This window comes from Psammomys obesus, unplaced genomic scaffold (assembly GCF_907164565.1).
Source record: "Psammomys obesus unplaced genomic scaffold, mPsaObe1.curated_primary_1811, whole genome shotgun sequence".
Lineage (NCBI taxonomy): Eukaryota > Metazoa > Chordata > Mammalia > Rodentia > Muridae > Psammomys > Psammomys obesus.
Genome location: NW_026591918.1, coordinates 2,309,497 through 2,327,930, shown reverse-complemented (window position 1 = coordinate 2,327,930; position 18,434 = coordinate 2,309,497). Strand labels below are relative to the sequence as shown.

The window sequence follows — 18,434 nt, the reverse complement described above, 5'->3', positions numbered from 1 at the left end:
GGATAATTTGAAGCAGAAGACCCACCCCAAATGAGCCACACCTTCCAAAGGTGGTCCAAAAAATACACAGAAGAAGGAAGCTTTTGCTTTTCTGTCTGCCTGTTGTAACTCTCACTGGCAAGTTCAAGTGTTGTGCGCCCTCCCTTAGCTGGTGTCAGAAGCTGCTTCTGGATTCCAATGTGCACTGAAAATTGGCAGCTCTCTAGGACTCCAGCACCAGATTGGGGCTGCTGAGACACCCACTGCCTTAGTTTCTTTTTCTATTGTCGTGGCGATACACTACGACCACAGCTGTTTATAAAAGAAAAGGATGTAAATGAGGGCTTGCTCAGAGTTTGAAGGGCTAGTCCAGGACCATCACGGTAGGAAGCCTGGCAGGACAGGCAGGCAGGCGTGGCGGGCACAGCAGGCATGGCAGGCATGACACTGGAGCGGTAGCTAGGACTCTACACCTCCATTTGTAGTCAGAGAGAGAAGGAAACAGAGACAGAGAGACAGAGACAGAGAGAGGGTCAGAGAGGTAGAGACAGAGAGACAAAGACACACAGAGAGTGACACAGAGAGAGACTGGCCTGGCTTGCACTTTTGAAACCTCAAAGCCCACCCCCAGTGACACACATTTTTCAACAAGGCCACACTTCCTAATCCTTCCTAAAGAGTAACTGGGAGCCAAATAATCCAACTCAAATATATGCCTCTTCACGGGGCACCTGCACTCTCATGCATTACATCATTCTGAGTGGCCCAGAAGCCAGTGAGTTAATATATTGAAAATGAGCAGGAAAAAATATTGTTGGGCTGTGGTGGCGTGCTTTTATTTCCAGCATGTGGGAGGCAGAGGCTGGTGGATCTGTGAGTTTGAGGCCAGCCTGGTCTACAGAGTGACATCCAGGACATCCAGGGGCTACACAGAGAAACCCTGTCTTAGAAAAACAAAAACAAACAAAAAAAAAAAAAAACAATGCAAAGCCAAATGCCACCTGAATTGTCCACACAGCAAATCACCCTTCTCATAGCTGTGGGTGATGGAGCCATAGCCAGACGGTTTACGTATCCAGGTATTCTGTTTTCTTCCTGACCTTTAAAAACACCTCATGTTTGATAAGTTATGAAAGAAATAGAAGTTGATCATTTGTGCTGCTGGAGGTTGCCAAGTCAAGATTAAGACACCAGCAGATTCTGGGTGGCATGAAGCCTGCTTTCTCCATCTAGTATGTTTCTATGTTGTGTTTTCTCACATGGCTAAGAGAGGGATTGAATTCAGTTTTTCAAGATCTTAAAAAACAAACCTTCACATTATAACTCTTCAAAACCTAGCCTCACTTGAATGTAATGTTTCCCTCTCTAAGGCCCAACTCTTCTTCTTAAGGTACAATTCCTGTGACTTAATGCTAACTCCAAGCAAAAGGAGCCTTTCTAGTCACTTCAGGAGTGGATCCTTATCCATCTATAAAACAACTGAGGGACTTCTTGGCCATGGAGGGTCGTCTAGAATCTGGATTCCCCAGCTCAACACGGTAGCTAAATATTTCTGGGCAAGGCTTTGAGGGAACCAGAGGGTTGAAGCATTAGAGAGAGTCCCGGAAACTGACACAGGCCATGGACATCCTAGAACAGGCACATCCGTGCAACTTAGCTCTGGCATTTCTGTCACTGCTAAACCCTTTGTCTGCTTGTGCATGAGTTATAGGGACTAGCACTGGGAGTTTATTATCTTACTTGTATTGTATGTGTGTAAGTTGTTAGGTCCAAAAGAAACTCTCTTTCCCTAAATTCCACAAGGGACAAATGGCTCTCTGCAGTGCCTATTAGCACAGCAAAGTGCACATCCATCTTCAGGATCCTTCAGCATCACAAGTACCTGTTACACATTTCAAAGTCCATGTATCCCCCTAGCCTTTCTCACCTCCCCCCTCCCCTAAACTCCTTCCAGCTCACAGGCTTCCCTCCCCTCCACCACTCACCCTCCTTATAACCCTGCTACTTTGGCTACTTTCTGTCTTTGTCTGTCTGCCTGTCTGCCTCTGTCTCTGTCTTCCTTCCTGTCTCCCCTTCTTCCCCTCTATTTTTTTCCTCTCTACTCCTGCTTCTATCCCTGACAGATCCAGTCTGCTGGCCATGTTCAATCTGCGACTTTCTCTCTGTGTTCTGGACTCTTCCAGATGCCTCTGGATGTTCTCTTCTCCTACGCACAATAAACGTTTTTCCTTAGCCATATCATGGAGGGGTCTGTCTGTATGTATATGTACCATGTGCATGCACGGTGCCTGTGAAGGCCAGAGAGAGTGCTCGATTCCCTGAAACTGGAGTAACAGACGGTTCTGAGCCGTCATATGGATTCTGAGAAGTGCACCTGGGTCCTCTGCAAAAGCTGTGAGTGCACTTAACTGCTGAGCCAGCTCTCCAGGTCCTTAGCACTGGAGGTTTCAACACAAGTTTCGGGGCCTCCCAGCAACCGGTCACTAAGTGTTTTTTAATAATAAAGATTCTTTTCAGGTTTGATAGAGAAGCGTTAGGACAGACTTCAGATGGAATATCTTGTGGCCACCCTTGTCATTTGCAGTGGGAGAGGCTGGCACACGACAGCCAGCTTTTACAGGGAGGAATCTCTGATCTCAGCGGTTTAGAGATGGTTCAAGATACGATATCAAGTTATAACTAGGGTTGCTCTGGGCCTGATCGGCAGGCAGCTGATCTTACTGTACTGCCCCACCTTCGGGTTTCCACACAGGGGGAGTCCAGCTGCTTAGTGAACTTGGGTTATAAGTATATTACTCTGGTTGCCTTAAGCCAGGGGTGGAAGAAGCTGTGGAGGAGTGTGTCTAATCCCCTCTGTAGCGGCACTTAACCAGGAATTTCTGTGTGTTCAGCGCCTGGCTGCTCCCATAATAACCTGTCCTGTGGGGTTTTATGGAGGCTTTATTACATTGTTTGCTAAAGATCAGCTCGTCTTTAGACCTTTGCCTGCTCCCCTGGGATTGGCTGAAAGTCCTAACTCTGATTTACCTTGAGCAGCTCCATACTGAAGCTACATGGGACTGCCAGCTCCCAGCTGATAAGCAACCAAAAATCATCTCTACAGATCCTAGGAAATGCAGCAGTAATTAGGGCAGAGAAATAATTCATAATCTCAGAAAGCACTTTGAATCTCCGGCACTAAACAGGGACAGCCTTGCGAAGGTCAGATACTGGAAAAGTTAACAAGATGTCCTATTTTCTTCCTGCTCAAATTTTCCCTCTTATAGTCTGACAAAGATCGCTAGGAAACATTTTTTTTTTTTTTAAATCTCCAGTGTTTCTCAGTTTAAACTCCTGTGTCAGAGATTCCAGGCAGTTTGTTAGTGGAGCAAAGTCCTGAGTGGAGCTTATAATTTAGGGGACAGACGTCAGGGTGAGACAGAGAAAAGTTGCCCCCACGTGGGAAGAGATTCTGAGGGAGAAATGGACTCTCAAATATGGATTTCAATCATGGAAAATTGTCTCAGGCAACCACAGAGCCCAAGACAACAGGGGTGATGTCAGTGTGGCTGGAGACTCAGGGACCAGGCATAGCAGCAGCTGACATCACCACCCAGGAGACCCAGTGAGGTCAGACTCTAGGGAGGGCCCTTGGAGGTGTCACACTCGCCAGGAGAACAGAAGAGAGAAAATGCTCAGGTAGGGCAGGGACCCCAAAGCAGCAGTGCTCAGATTCTCTTTGCTGGAGGCCAGGATGCCAGAAGAGAGTCCTGTTTCTTTGTCATCCCCTAAAAGTCAAAAGGGCAGGAGCAAGGGCACAGCAATTAAGAGCAGGAACTCTTGCAGAGGACCTGAGTCTGGTCCCTGGCATCATAGCACGGCAGCTTACAACCACCTGTAATTCCAGCTCCAGGAAACATCTGCACAGACACAAATGTACACACAAATACACACACACACACACACAAACACACACACACACACACACACACACACACAGAGTTTAAAGGGCTGGGATGTGTAGCTCAGTGATAGAACACTTGCCTAGCATTCCAAGGTCCTAAAATCTGATACCTAGTATCAGAAAAAATAAAAATAAAAAAGCAGGCATCTGAGCATGAGAATATTTATTAAATGGAAGGATGAGAAGGAATACATGTAGATATCTTCACCCATGACGAGCTCAGAGCAGTTTCAGGCGTTGGCCCTTGTGGATTAGATCATGGTGTGTGATGCGCTGGTGAGGGCTATGTCTCCAGAGATCCCCAGCTGGCTGATTTCTCTGAGGTTTTTCATCCGGTGGCTGTACTGCAGCAGGTGGGCATCGTTGACTGCGACCTTGAAGTGGTCAGCTTCAACCAGGACTTGTATCTAGAAACCGTCAGGAAAAGCATGTGTTAACTAGTGCAAGTTAGGCATTCCACCATATGTGTTTTCCAGGACATACGGTCCGTGTGTAATTTTTATTTGTCAATTTCAGTGTAAAGACAAAAGAAATACATACTGCTTTTAAACCAGTGTAGCCTGAGTACGTGAAGTCCAGCATTTTATTTTATTTGTGGGATGATAAAGATCCAGAGACAGTAACTGAATAGCAAAAATGAATATAGATTGCCAGACTTAAACCACAACAAAAAGATATCAAAATTATCAGAAGGAGCCCGGTGTGGTGGCACGCCCCTTTACTTCCAGCACTCAGGGAGGCAGAAGCAAGGGGGATCACTGAGTTCGAAGCCAGCCTTGTCTACAAGGCGAGTCCGAATTCCTTAATGACAAATATTGATTTATAGGACTAGTTGATTTATAGCAAGTTTTGGAAAGGCCAGGAAATACTTTTCCCCACAGTTAAGGGACATTCGCCCTTAAATCCTTCTGTAAGTGGCAGCTTTGTGATATATAAAAGTGACACCGTTAGAGTTTGGAGTGGCAATGGTGAGGCGGCTCCTGCCTACCTTCCCAGCCTGCTAAGCCTGGATGCTGGGCATGGGGGAAGACTGGCCAGGGCCCTTCCTGAGAGAACACCGAGAGCATGCGGCAGCAGCAGAACTTACTTTGAAGGGCTTGCCGCTTTCAAACGGGAAAGCTGACTGTCTCTCTTCCCTTCCCCAGTTGTTGCTCTGCTTGGTGTTGCACACGATGACTCTTCTGTTGTTTTCATTGAAGCGGGGATTAAAGTGGAAGGCAACGTCATTCCCTGTCTTGAAATCTAGAGCAAACCTGTTTTAAGCCAGAAATCAGAGATTAAAGGGTGTACCAAGTCAAGAACATCCTCTCAGAATATATAGAAGTGGTTTTCTGTCCAGGAAGCTAATAAGCCAGCGCGTCGGTTCCCACTGAAAAGAGCAGGGCAAACCTCTCGTTACTGTGCTGAACTCCAAAGTGCAGCGAGACAGTCTGTGTTGTCTGTTCACTGAGACAGGATCTCACTATGTAGCCTAGGCTGGCCACTCACGGGCCAGGATTCCACGTGTGTGTCACCAGCTGTCTTGGTTTTCATTTGTTTATGAGGTTGTGTTGGTGGTGGGGATTCGTCGACTTTGGCGCCATCCTTCCTGACTGTAGTGCTCTCTTCTCTTCACAGACACACTCTTGTGTGCTCCTGCCCTTCTAGATATCCTCCTAGCTTTAGAGAGTGGCTCTTTCCTGCCCTGATAGAATTTCTCTTAATACCTAAAAAGGAAGCCAGCACTCTAAGAACCACCAAGTACCCGACCTTCCCGTGGTTAACCAGAAAGCTCAGAAGAGCAGGGATGCACAGATGTAGCTAATGTTTCCTTCCCTGTTGCTTTGTTGTAAAGTCGGGACAGTCATGCTATGAGGTGGGACTGGCCCAGCTCCTGGGTTTCTGAACGTGTGTTCCCTGCAGCAACACTAGAGGCTAACACAGGATCTGGCCTGATTCTCTGGAGCTTCTGAATAAGTTAGGAAGCTGTCAGGGAAAGTGACTACAGTTTGTGTTTGTGTTCTGCAAACGGAGGTTGCCATCTCTGGCACACAGTTACTTTTTTCCCATGACTTTTTTAGAGTGTTTGTGGGGCCACACAACATTTTTTTTTTTTCTGTTTACTACTGACTGAGGATCAGTTTTAAGCTGTCAGTACTCAGGCTGCATCATGAGTATTTCTGGAACTAAATCATCTAGCACAATAACCTCAATTATGAATGTTACTGTGTAGCTCTGCATTATGTTGAAACAGACTGTATAAATACATATTTTGAAAATAATAAGTATAATAACTTATACATGTATATAAGAGAGTATTTACTGTTAGACATGTTTTGTTGTGTGACAGCGCACTGAACTCTGAACATCTCTCTAGGCTGCGTGGAAAGAAGGGTAGCTTGGAACAGCACTTCCCACTCGGAACCAGAGGAGGTTAGCTGAGGAGTGTCAGCCTATCACAGCTGTGTCTGTCTAGTGACAGGATGTGGCTCCCGTTCTTTTACCAGGTACAAACTGGTACATTCTGGGTTTTTGAGACAGAGTCTTTATATGTATCTCTCTCTATATGCCAGGCTGGTCTTGAACTCAGAACCCCTGTTTCTGTCTCCTGCAAGCTAGGCTGGTGTGTGCACCACCACATCCCAATCCCCCACTTAAAAAGTATTGAATAAACCTGTGCGGATGGCTTGACTGGGTACCCCTTGTCCCTAAGACTTAGAGACAGACGCACTAGTGGTTACAGGAGCGTTGATGGCACCACTAATCTCAGGGACAGATTGAGTAGCTTGCTCTGGGTGTTTGGCTTCGTACTATGTAAGTATGACTAGAAGTGATGGTTGGGCTCAGGCATCCCTGGATGACTAGAAATTGGATATCCTAAATCACTTCATCCCAACCTGGACCATCTCAATCAAACCAGTTCCAGTGGCAAAAGCTGATTTGTTTCGATGAACTCTTTAACAGTCTTGTGTTGATTTGAATATGAGTCTATAGCCGCCATAGCCTCATGTGTTTGAATGCTTGGCCCACAGGGTACTGATAGGAGGTGTGGCCTTGCTGGAGGAAGTGTGTCATTGTAGAGGCGGGCTTTGAGGTCTCCTGTGCTCAAGCTACAGCCAGTGTGGAACAGTCTCCTTCTGCTGCCTGCGGATCAAGATGTAGACCTGGCTCTTCCAGCACCACGTCTGCCTGCACGCTGCCGTGCTTCCCACCATGATGATGATGGACTAAAGCTAAAACTGTAAGCCAGCCCGAATTACATGTTTTCCTTTATGAGAGTCACCATCATGGTGTCTCTCTACAGCAATGGAACACTGACTAAAACATGGTAGAATCTTCTCAGACCTTTTAAGTAAATGACAGCCACACCAAAGGCTGGGCTTCCCAGCTTGCCATTCACTAACCACAAGACCTGAGCTTCAGTCCTGTCTGTCAAAAGGGGAAGCAATGGCCCTCGCCCTGCACTCACTCATGAGAATCAAAGCATATGACACACACCAAAATACAGAGTAGAGGATGTTGTCATTCGCCCTGACAGAACAATTACACGAGATCAAGCACTGGCTGGCGTAATCCATGTGGTGGCCCACGCCCTCCGTACCTGTTGGCATTGGGCTTCACTGTGCCCAGGATTGTGATCATCATGCGGGGCATGACTCCTCCAGGCAAGGGCAGATCATAAGGCACTGGCTGGGAGTAGACAAGAATGGGCGTGTCAGTAAAGCAGCTGTTTTCCAGGGAAAGTAAAGCATAGGAACATTGTTATAAGGAAAGTGCTAATGTGGAACCCTCTGTAGATTTTGAGGCCTCTGGAGATTCCAGGGCTGAACGCACAAATGTTAACTGGGACATTAACAAATAAGAGAAGATGTTCTTGGGCTGTCACCAGGCCTGTTCCAACACATACAGAACCCTTTTGGTAACATTTTAAGCTAGACTTTTAACCAACGGCCTTTTTTCACTCACTGTAATTCTCCATTTGCAAAGGTTTGTGTCACCCGGGGCTTCTGTGCTCACAGGTCGCCAGCAGAATGCTTTGCAGACGAGCATATGTTGAATGAGCATTTCTGTAGTTCAGGCCACAAGTGTTGAGCAACGTGGTTAAGATGTGGTGGACACCAGCGCTCTGTCCCTGCCCCTGGTCTCTCCTTCATGACGGTCCCTCCTAGCTTTGGCTGTCGCCCCAAACGTTGATCTCTAGCCCTGACTGCACTAGTCTCGTGTGCTTCCTGGAGCTGCTCCCTGTGGATGGGTGAACTGGAAGGCTCCTTGCACAGCTGCTCGGGAGGTGTCTCCCTGCCCCTTGCCCATCAGTTTCCTTTCCTGCAGCCCTGGTTTGAGCTAAAGCTTTGCTATCTTGCAAAGCACTCAGTATTTGGGGGGGGGGGTTAGAAGTATGAGCCACCCCGCTCAACTAGTGTTTAGTAATAATACAACTGTGCCTCTGCCTAAGTGCTGGGATTAAAGGTGTGCTCCACCACGCTCAGCTTCATTCTTACAATCTTAACCTGATTTTATTAAAAGTGCCTTTATCAATGCCATATTTTACCAAGCCACAGAGTAAACTTAACATGAACACACTCCTTTTTCCACTTGGCCAATATTCCCCTGTGTTTGGCCCTTGAGACATGGCTCAAAGCAGCAGCTTAAAGCATAATTTCCCCTAATGTCCTGTCCTCTTGTCCATCAAGGCAGTGAAACAATTCTTCCTGCTTACCAGTGGTCCAGCGGGGGCACCATAAGGGCCAGCAGCAGGATAGGCCCCAGGAGCACTGGGGTAGGCCCCAGGTGCCCCAGGTTGCCCTGGGAAGGCTCCTGGTGCAGGAGGTCCGGGGTAAGCCCCAGGGGCTGTTGGGCCAGGGTAGGCACTAGGAGGAGCCTGGCCAGGATAAGCCCCTGGAGGAGCCTGTCCCGGGTAGGCCCCAGGATAGGAAGCCCCTGGGTAGCCCCCAGCCCCAGGCTGGTTCCCCCATGCAGGCCATCCCTGAGGGTTTGGGTTTCCAGGGCCAGCTAAGGCATCATTAAGCTGTAAAGAAAAACAGACAATTAGAGGCTGGGACTCATTCACCAAATAGAGTTCAGGGACTACAGGCATTTTGATCTAAGAAGCAGAGAAATAGAAAAGAGCCACACCTTCCCCTTGCCTGTTCTACTCTCCTGAGTCCCAAGGACTTAAGACTTTCGGTTTGATCTTCTGCTGCTTTTTGTTTTGTTTTATTATTTAAGACCTTTATTAACAGGTGTTTGCAGTTTGTTGACTTTTTTTTAAATTAAGTTGTAAACTTACTCCAAATTAAAAATGAAGTTCTTAAAAATCTCAACTTGACCAGATGTGAAACAACTTAAAAACCGTTAAAGGTGTGTTGAGAAAAACCAGGCTTTTCTTTTTTCTTAAAAAACATGTTTGCCATTACCAAAAAGACACATCTTTAGGTAAAAATAATAAAAACCCCATGCTGCATAGATAATGCAAATAGTTCTAGTGTATCTGGTCAACGGGCCAAAAGCGAGCTCTTAGGTCTTCAGCCCCAATCTTTGTTCATTTCTCATTGCTGGAATTTCATCTTCGGTTCTTCTGGTTGGATGACCAAGCCGGATGGCGGTAGAGATGGTAGGCCGGCATTTCCTCAGCCCCGCCTGCCCAGCCTCGGAGCGGACGAATTCTCAGCTGGTGGATCCGCTGCTTTTGTCTCTTTGCCATCTTGTGGTTTAGGGTTCTCCGGGCGTCTGCGTCGGTAATTGAAGTTGCGGCGATTGAACTGAAGTTGAGGGGCTGCTGACCTTGGCTCTCATCTCCTCGATTTTCCTTGTCCTCTCACTGGCGTCTCTAGGCTGTCTTTGGCGAGGAGGCCCCCGCGGAACCGTGGTCTGTCTCACTGGTCTGCACCCTCCATCACCTCTTGCACAGCAGGGTTGGGGCACCGTGGTCGCCGCCCACAGGGTCTAGGTATGTTGCAAGCTGGCAACCTTCGCCCGCTCGAGGGCTGGCGCTGCTGGGCCCGGCCTTCGGGAGCGCCTTCGATCCCTGCTTCTTTTCCCCACTCTCACTATTCTGGTAGTTCCGCTGGTAACTGCGTGGAGGACCCCTTCGACGTGGGCCTGGAGCGTTCGCTGCCTCCGCGCCCTTTCCTCCCTCAACAACAAGGCTCCACAGCCTCCGTCTCCCACACAGCGAAGGTGCTCACTCTTCCATGGTGTCGTCCCTGCTAATGAAACTGAGCGGCTCCTTCCGTTGAACCGCTTCCCTGTTCCCCAAATCTTAGTTGCGGGGACTCCTGTCCCGCCGGGGGGCGCCGCGACGTGAGGCCGCCCCTGCCACCGAGGATCAGGGAGAGCCAAGCTCTTCTACCTTCCCCCAGGCACTGAGTGTTTATAGACACGCGCCTTCTAACCAGCCTGAGACCCGGTGAGCGCATGAGCAGGCTGTGCCCTGCGCAGAGGCCTCGGCTCTCCCTGGACTCCGCGGAGGGAAAAGCCAGCCTCCAGCTCACAGGTGAGCTGGGGTAGCAGGGCCAAGGGGAAAGCTAAACTCAACCTTTAGCCGCGTGAGTGCGTGTGGGGCTAGAAAAACAGACGTGAAATACTTACCGAAAAGCTGTCTGCCATTTTCCTACGGGAGAAGAGCAAAGGGGGATCATTATTATTTGAGCCCGAAAGACTGCAAACCTTCATGGGATTTAGCAACCCAACTAGGTCGTGGGAAGCTCCAGTTAGTCTACAGTCATTTTGCCAAAGGCAACAGTGCAGGACCCTGAAAACCTCTTGCGCAGGGGCGGGGGATACGCTCTAGCTAAATTCCAAACCTACTTGGGTTGTGAAGTCAGACCTTGATGTCAGGAGCTTGTTGTGCTCTGAAGCCTGAGAGTGAAAGGCCTGGAGGGGCGAGGAGCAGGGTGAGAATTTCCTGCCTCTTCTCTAGGTGAAAGATGGTACAAGATGCAGCTTCGCTCGGCTGCCTTCCTCCCGGGTTTCTCTACTCTCGGAAGGCTTCGTGGACACTACAGCCTTCCTCTCTTCCCAGCCACCGCCCTCCTGGGACTCTGCGGGAAAGCTGTGTGTTGCTTCCTACCGAGCTCTCAAAGACAGCTGACATGCGGCCTGGTTATTTGACCTCCACTGGCACACACTGATGCCCGCTCTGAGCCACCACTTTCCATATCATCACAGGACCCACAGCCCAGCCGGAGGACATGCACACAGGGTGTGACCAATGCTGCCAGCTCTGCTGGGACATGCAAATCTGAGAGCTTCCTTACGAGTTGAGAAGGGAGACGGTGTTGGACCTGGGCCCTGAAGGACAGGTGATGTTTGGGAGTGTTTGGTTGGTTGGATTGGGGGACATTTTGCTTTATATTTTAGAAAAGTCTTTCTGTGTAGCCCACCCTGCCCTTGAACTTATGATCCTCCTGCCTCAGCCTCTCAAGTGCCGGATGTGGTGTGAGCTACTGTGCCTAGCTTTTTAAAAGGTACTTGTTATACCAAATAAAGCAGTTAGCAGTAAAGCAGCCGCACAAGGGTGAGTCAGGTGGCCATGTGAGCAGAAGCATTTGGGGGCCGGGATACAGCCAAACAGGTTTGTCTTGCACAAAGCCACGACAGGGCTGGTTTGCAGACACACCCTGCTTCCTCCTGCTGATGCCTGGAACCTGTCCCTCTTTCATCAGCTCCCTCAGAATGCAGCAGAGGGCAGGGTTGGTTTGGAAACTTTTTGTGCCGCCCCCCCCCCCCCCCCCCCCGCGTTGCTGGGGATTAAATTTTCAGCCTCGGCAAACACTCTAGCACTAAACAGCCCAAGCAGCCAGCAGAGGGCAGCTTTGACAGGGCTGAGCTCCATCTGAGCTCAGATCACAGCAGTCATTTTGCTACCAGGAGAATTACCTGGACCTTGAAAAAAAAATCAGAATCTCTTCTGACTTCGTTTGCCCAGCTGTGGTGGGTTTACTCAATTGGTCCCAAGAAATAACATTCTTAGGTGAGTGCGGTGGCTCGTGCCTGTAATCTCAGCAGCGTTCCGTAGCATGAGAATTGCCGTGGGTTTGAGGCCAGCCTCAAACCACCAATGGAGGCTGTTTGCCTTTATCCCTACATAAATGTACTTGCACAGGGCAATGAAAACCAACCAGGGGGGTCCGTTTTTAAAGCCAGCCAAGTTCTCACGGAAGCACGGTGAGCACCTGCAACCTCAGCCTTGGGGAAGCTGAGGCAAGAGGGTCCCAAGTGTAAAGGCCGCCCGAGCGTCGCAGGCAGACCCCGTTTCAAAAACAGGAGCAATTGCTGCTGGCCGTGAGGCTGCACACCTGTAATCCTAGCACCCAAAAGGCTGAGGCAGGAGTTTGAGCTTAAGGATAACCTAGGCCACATAGCAGGGCCGTCTCCAAAAACCAAAAAAAGGAAACACTTCCCCCGAAAGAAAATAGTTTTTATTTTTCTCTTGAGCGTGTGACAGTTTTAAGAGGCTTGAAGGCTCATGCTAAACTCTTTAAGTCTGAAGGCGAAATCTGTTAAATAATGTTTCAGGTGAAAATTTCACGTGAGTGAAAAAACAACCTAACTTCGACATTTTCCTCAAAAAGTGCTCTGTTGATAGACACCACTCAAATTATGTGTGAAGAGTGGCACAACTAGAAACTGGAAGGGACACCTCTTCATTGAACTTTGTTCTTCAAAAACCCTTTGATCAGGGCTGGTTTGCTCCGTTTTCCAGTCTGACCAAATGAAATCGTGGAGACAGCAGATTTCACAGGGGCCTCGGATGGCGGTTTGGACGGCACTGTGAGGCATTCCACGGAGTGTTAGGATGCTGATGCCCTCCCTGCATGGTGATTTAGTTCCCAGAGAACCCTCACAGGCCTGTTTTTACTTTGTTAGCAAGCTGACGAGACTGACTGGAGAAAACGTCCCACTGTGAAGGGGGAACTCAGAGCTAGTTCAGTGGCCCAAGGCCACCTCATTGACAGTTTGGGGACAAGGGCCCAAGTTTCCTGACTCCCAGTGCAAGTTTGTTCTATACTAGCTTAAAACCGTACATTTTTGAAGTTCTAAGATCTAATCCTTTGAAATTGTTAGTAACAGTATTGAGAAACTCTCTGGCTTGTTCACCCAGAACTACACAGCATAGTGAAACAGTAAACAAGTTTTAAAATAAGATTGAGCTTTGGCCATTACATGGTGAATCATCCACACGCAGGATACTGAATACAGATGCCATCGTGTATAGTCATACTGCTAAGAGAAACCACATTTTAACCAGTAAATTGTGTTTTTCCAAAGCCAGAATTTGTTGTTTGTGTCACCTCTCAACCGTAGATCTTTTTATAAAACTGAGGTTTGTGTGTGTGTTTCTGTATGTGTATGTGTGTGTGTGTGTGTGTGTGTGTTATGTATGCTTATGTATCTGTCTGTGAAAGTACAAATGCCTGTGTATGGGAGGCCAGAGGTGAATTCCAGATATCCTCTGAAATTACTCTCCACCTTATTTTTTGAGGCCATTTCTATTTGAATCTGAGGTGTACCAGTTGTCTAGAATGGCTGGTGAGTGAGTCCATAGAACCCGCCTGTCTTCACATCTACAGTCCAGGATTATGGACAGGACCCTGTGGCCCTTCACAGCTTTGTAAAAGTGGAGACCTGCACTTGGGTGTTCCTGGCCGTGCAGAATCGGGCCATCTCCCTAGCCCCCAGATAGAGCTTTTTTCAAGTACTTATTTATTTTGTATCTCTAGCGGTATCTGTGTGAGGGGGTCAAAAGACAAATTTTAGGAGTTGCTTCTCGCCTTCCACCAGGACGTAAACTCAAGCAGGCCTGGTGACAAGTGTCATAACTCATTAACTATCTTACTGGCTCCAGATCTATTTGTTTGGTTGGTTTGGTTTTTAGAGACAGGGTCTCTCTGCGTAGCCCTGGCTGTCCTGGAACTCGCTTTGGAGACCAGCCTGGTCTTGAACTCAGAGATCTGCCTGCCTCTGCCTCCCAAGTGCTGGGACTAAAGGCGTGCACCACTGCCACCTTGCTCAGAGCTATGTTCTGAAAAGGGTTTTAACATGCTCTTTTCAAGCTATCAAATGTAAGAAATTCTTTCCTCTCCACAGATAGCATAAATGTATAAACTCCATTGTATCACTTCTAGAACCAGAAAAATTTGAAGAACCACAAGAAAAAAAGGAAAATCCATGGAAGATGTTTTTAAAGCAGGGTGTAGGGCGTGGGTCTCTTTGGGAAAGGCCGCATTTGGAAGCGGCAGGCAGAAGCAGTGCAGCGCAGCTCTGAGTAAGGAATTTTATCGGTAGCTTTTCCTGTAGTAGGATTACCCAGTGCACCATGCTCTACTGGGCCTACCTGCCAATCACTCAATTGTCTGGGTTCCCAGTGACTCTTCCACCTGTCGGGGACTTCTGTTCACGAAGAACAAAACTGTGAAACAGCAGGTAGTGACCCCGGGCCCTCCCCATGCTGCTCCCCAGGAACTTAGGCAAGGCCACACCATACTCCATTTCCTTTGTGGGAACATGGAGCAGGGCTTGAGGAGGGCCACTTCCCAAAGCCACAGTGATTGAGAGGGCACTGGCCATCTCTTAGGGCTCCCACTGAGGAAGATGAAGTTACTTTGTGCTTCTTTCTCTGATACTGATTTTTCTGTCTTTGGAAAAGCTGAGTGTCCGTCAAGGAAGAACGCGTGTCAGCAGCAAGCTGGACATAGGTGTGTTGCAGTGAAGATGTAGGCTCTGGCTACCAAGAGTGCTACGCTAATAGGCATCTGGTTCATAAGGAAGACCAGCCTAGGCCACTTGAGCTCACAGGTAAGACGTTTATTTGTTTATATATTTCAAAACAGGTCTTACCGTGTGGCCCAGGTTGGCTTGGAATTCTAAATGTAGTCTATGCTGGCCTTGAACTTGAGATTCTCTGGGTTCTGCCTCCCGAATGGTGGAATTACAGGCACACGTAACTCCCACACCCACCTAAGGAAAAGTTTTTAGGAGGCAGAGGCAGGCGGGTGTCATAAATCCAGGCCTGCCTGAACTACGTACGGAATTTCAGCCAGCACTACCTGCAAGACCCCATCTTGAAAAATGATAATGAAATAAATAAAGGCCCTGTGCATATCTTTGACACAGTAAAATATCTCAGTGATCATGAACCCCCGAACAGACTCCGTTGTTTTACATAAACACGATCAGTTTTTCCAGGCAACCCATAGAGGAGTTCTGTTTTGCATATAGTTTAGTGAGCCTTCCCTTAAACATTGCGAAGCATACACCTGAAAGGCCCATCAAAGAATCCCTCCAGAATACGGACTAAGTACAGGTTTTAAACCAAACTCCTAAACATTTTGAATTTAGGAAGCTAGTCCCCATCAAAGATAAGTATGACTATCTTAGGGAAGAAGTCTAGCACGGTGGTTCACACCTGTAATCCCAGCATGTAGGAAACCATGCTTAAAAGAGTACCATGGGTTCAAGGCCAGCCTGGACTACATACTGAGTATGATGAGTATGAAGCCATCCAAGGCTATATTGTAAGATCTCGTTCAAGAAACAGAAGCAAAACAAAGAAAAAAAAATCAGTGAAGGAGACAATTGCTAGGTGTGGTTGTACGGATCTGGAAAATCACAAGTTCTAAACCAGCCTAGACCACATAGGAAGACCTGTCTGAACTAAAAATTATCCCACTCTCAAGTTTTGACCTGCGGCTCCCTACCCCCCCGCCACGCCCCCCCCCAAAAAGACCATTGTTGCAGAAAAGCAAGCTTTCGTCATTAAACTTTAAGTTTTATGGGAACAGTTGGGGTGGTAGTTTACACTGTTAAACCCTGCATTTGGGAGACTGAAATGAAAGGACTGAAAATTGAAAGCCAGCCTGGGCTACACAGAGAGTTCCAGACCTGCCTGGGCTGCAGTGCGACCCTCTTAGCCCTCCACCACGAAAGTAAATTAAAAGTGTGGAAATGGAATTTCAGGAACTGGTGGGTTTCCCCACAGTGCCGTTACTACTGTTTTCTTCAGAATTGGCCAGGTCACTAAGTCCAGTTCTCAGTATCTAGAAACCCTATTCCCCAGGGGTCAGCTTACAAATACTCCAGTCTTTTCCGACTGGGAATCACTTGCTTCCTTCTAGGGTTAGCCGGAATCCTAAATCAACGCCCGCCTCATCGATCCCCGCATCTCCGGTTTCTGGCATTCATGTTTGGGCAACACGTAAGTAACTCAGAATGAATCCAACTTCTGAAAGCCTCCAGCTGAGGCTGTGCACTCCAAGAAACACCCCTCGGCTCACAGCTAGAGGTTATTGCACAAACCTCCACTTCGGGCAGAGATGAGTCACTTGGCTTGCAAAAAATTTAGAGGTTACAGTTGTTCCTTGTCCGACCACATACGCCCTAGGGCCTGGGCATTTCTCCAACAGTCTGTTTTCTGTGCGCACTCCCTGTGCGCAGGGAGTGGCTGTAGCCCGGTAGAGCTCACGAGCACCGCACAGCAAAGTCTCTGCTAAAGGCTCAGCAGGTGCACCAAAGGAGCCTGCTGGCCAAGCCAGGAGTCCAGGAGATGTCCTAGGGAGACTCCAGGCAGCCCCCCAACGTGCCGAGAGGGGGCCCTGGCTCCCATGGCCAAGCTAGGGGCAACTAACCGCTTGGAGGCAGCTGCAAGGTGGATCTCGGTGGCGCTTGGGCCCGCCGGCACCCCGCACCCCCGGGGATGCTTAGTCCTGACTAACTTTCTCCGAGTGTTACCCGAAGGAGAGCCAGGGCTGCGGAAGGGCGCCTGGACCCTGAGGACCGCTCCCGGGCTGCAGAGGCGGGCCGGCCCGCCGTCCCTCCGGCCGCGCCCGCCCCCTCGCCCCGCTCACCTGCTCGCTGTGCTCAGGCCGCTCCGCTAGCTGTAGGAACAGGGCGGCGGCCGGCCCTTCTAGTACTCTTCTGCCCGGCCCGCCCTCCCGGGGCGGGGCAGCGTCCCTCGCCCTGCAGGCGCCCGGCTGGGCCGCGCCCTGCGGACCCCGAGCTTCCCCAGCCCGCACAGGGACACGCCCGCCAGCCCGTGCCCCTCACCTGTGCCCGGCAGTGGGCCCTGACGGTCCGCTGTATCAGATCTCTCTCACACACACACCACTTACTTCTGCCTGTCATATAAAATCCACTTGCTTTTCTATCACTTTTGCTTTTCTCAGCCCATGGTAGGGGGTACCTTGGCTGTCCTTCTACCCATGGAACAGTCACTCCAATTGGCGGATTTGCCCTGTCTTGCTTACAAACCCCATTTTAGACATGAGAAAGTGGAGGTGTAGAGAATTAACTATTACCATGATCACAATGAAAGAGTCCAAGAGTTTATAACACGGTTCCTCTGTCTTCCTCCTCTAACTAAACCCCGAAGGCTTTCAGACAGCTCAAAAGGAGACAAGCTCTTAAAGAATGAGTCAGACAGGAAGCGCTGGTCCTGGGCTGTGCTAGCTCTGAAAGACCAACTTGTTCTTCCACTGTTCAGAGAGATTTTCATCTGTGGTCAATGGCGCTTTCCATTTCTGAATGGCTGATCCTGGCATCTCCTAATGTGAGTAACTGAAAAGCAGTACCCTTCCCAACCTCTTCCCTCCTCTGTCTTCCCTCTCTTCTTCCTGGTTTCTTCTTCTTCTATACCCCACTTCAGTCTCTTGGATAGGAAAAAAATTAAAAAAAAAAGTAAACCCATTTCTCAAACATAGTCTGTTAAGGCCAGCCTAGGCTCCATGGTGAGACCCTATAACAAATCAACAACAAATAACCAAGATAAAAGAACTGAACATGCCTGTAATTCCAGTATTCAGGAGGATTGGGGGTTCAAGGCCTAAACTACATAGAAAGATTTCCACCACCACCCCAACACCTTAAAACAAAAATTAAAAAATCAAGGCAGGGCCTTTATAATGAGGGCAGGGTGGGAAGTCACTCTGTAACAGACTCTGCCTTGGTGTTGGGTCCCAGACTACGAATGATGCACAAGCCACCTGGTTGTTGACTCTTTTGTTTGTTTAGTTGATTGTGTTTTTTTGTTTTTGTTTTTGTTTTTTTCTGATACAAATTTCTCTGTGTAGCCTTGGCTGTCCTGGACTCACTTTGTAGACAAGAAGCAGAGATCGGCCTGCCTCTGCCTCTCAGAGTGCTGGGATTACAGGTGTGTGCCACCAAAACCTGATTCTTTTTGTAGACAAAACCAAATGATCTCAGATTCTGGGAAAACAATTTTCTTCTCCAAGCTCCTTCCCCAGGAGGAGCAGAATTAAAAAACACTAACTTCCATAACTTATCTATAAAACAAACAAAACAAACAAACCACTTGTCCAGAGAATCCCTGTTGGCAAGCTTGCTACAAAGCCTGCAGCCTATGTTTGATCCCTATAACTCATGAGCAAGGGAGAGAACCAGCTCTTGAACGTTGTCCTCTAACCTACACACACATGCTCACATGCACACATGCAAAAAGTGTGTTTTAAAATGCTAAAACAGGCAAATAAAATTTTAGAAATAAGTAAAGGTATTTTTCTAAATCACTGTAAATAGG

The 18,434-nt window shown here is 48.4% G+C and overlaps 1 protein-coding gene and 1 pseudogene across 1 annotated transcript; both read right to left on the bottom strand.

The window, feature by feature from the left end:
* Nucleotides 1-4,070: 4,070 nt before the first annotated feature.
* Nucleotides 4,071-16,808, bottom strand: LOC129680659 (galectin-3). Its single transcript, XM_055612380.1, has 6 exons — nucleotides 16,747-16,808; nucleotides 10,490-10,511; nucleotides 8,619-8,927; nucleotides 7,503-7,591; nucleotides 5,010-5,175; nucleotides 4,071-4,329 (listed from the first exon to the last, which is right to left on the bottom strand). Exons 2-6 carry the CDS (start codon nucleotides 10,505-10,507, stop codon nucleotides 4,174-4,176), a joined length of 738 nt encoding a protein of 245 aa, XP_055468355.1. The 5' UTR covers nucleotides 10,508-10,511; nucleotides 16,747-16,808; the 3' UTR covers nucleotides 4,071-4,173.
* Nucleotides 8,935-10,317, bottom strand: LOC129680601 (Y-box-binding protein 1-like; annotated as a pseudogene).
* Nucleotides 16,809-18,434: the final 1,626 nt, after the last annotated feature.

Excerpts from the sequence above, each read along its gene's own strand:
- LOC129680659 (XM_055612380.1), bottom strand. Across the intron at positions 7,592-8,618 it reads GTGCCCCCGCTGGACCACTG|CCAGTGCCTTATGATCTGCC; the intron begins GTAAGCAGGAAG and ends GTCTACTCCCAG. Across the intron at positions 4,330-5,009 it reads AAAGCGGCAAGCCCTTCAAA|ATACAAGTCCTGGTTGAAGC; the intron begins GTAAGTTCTGCT and ends GACGGTTTCTAG.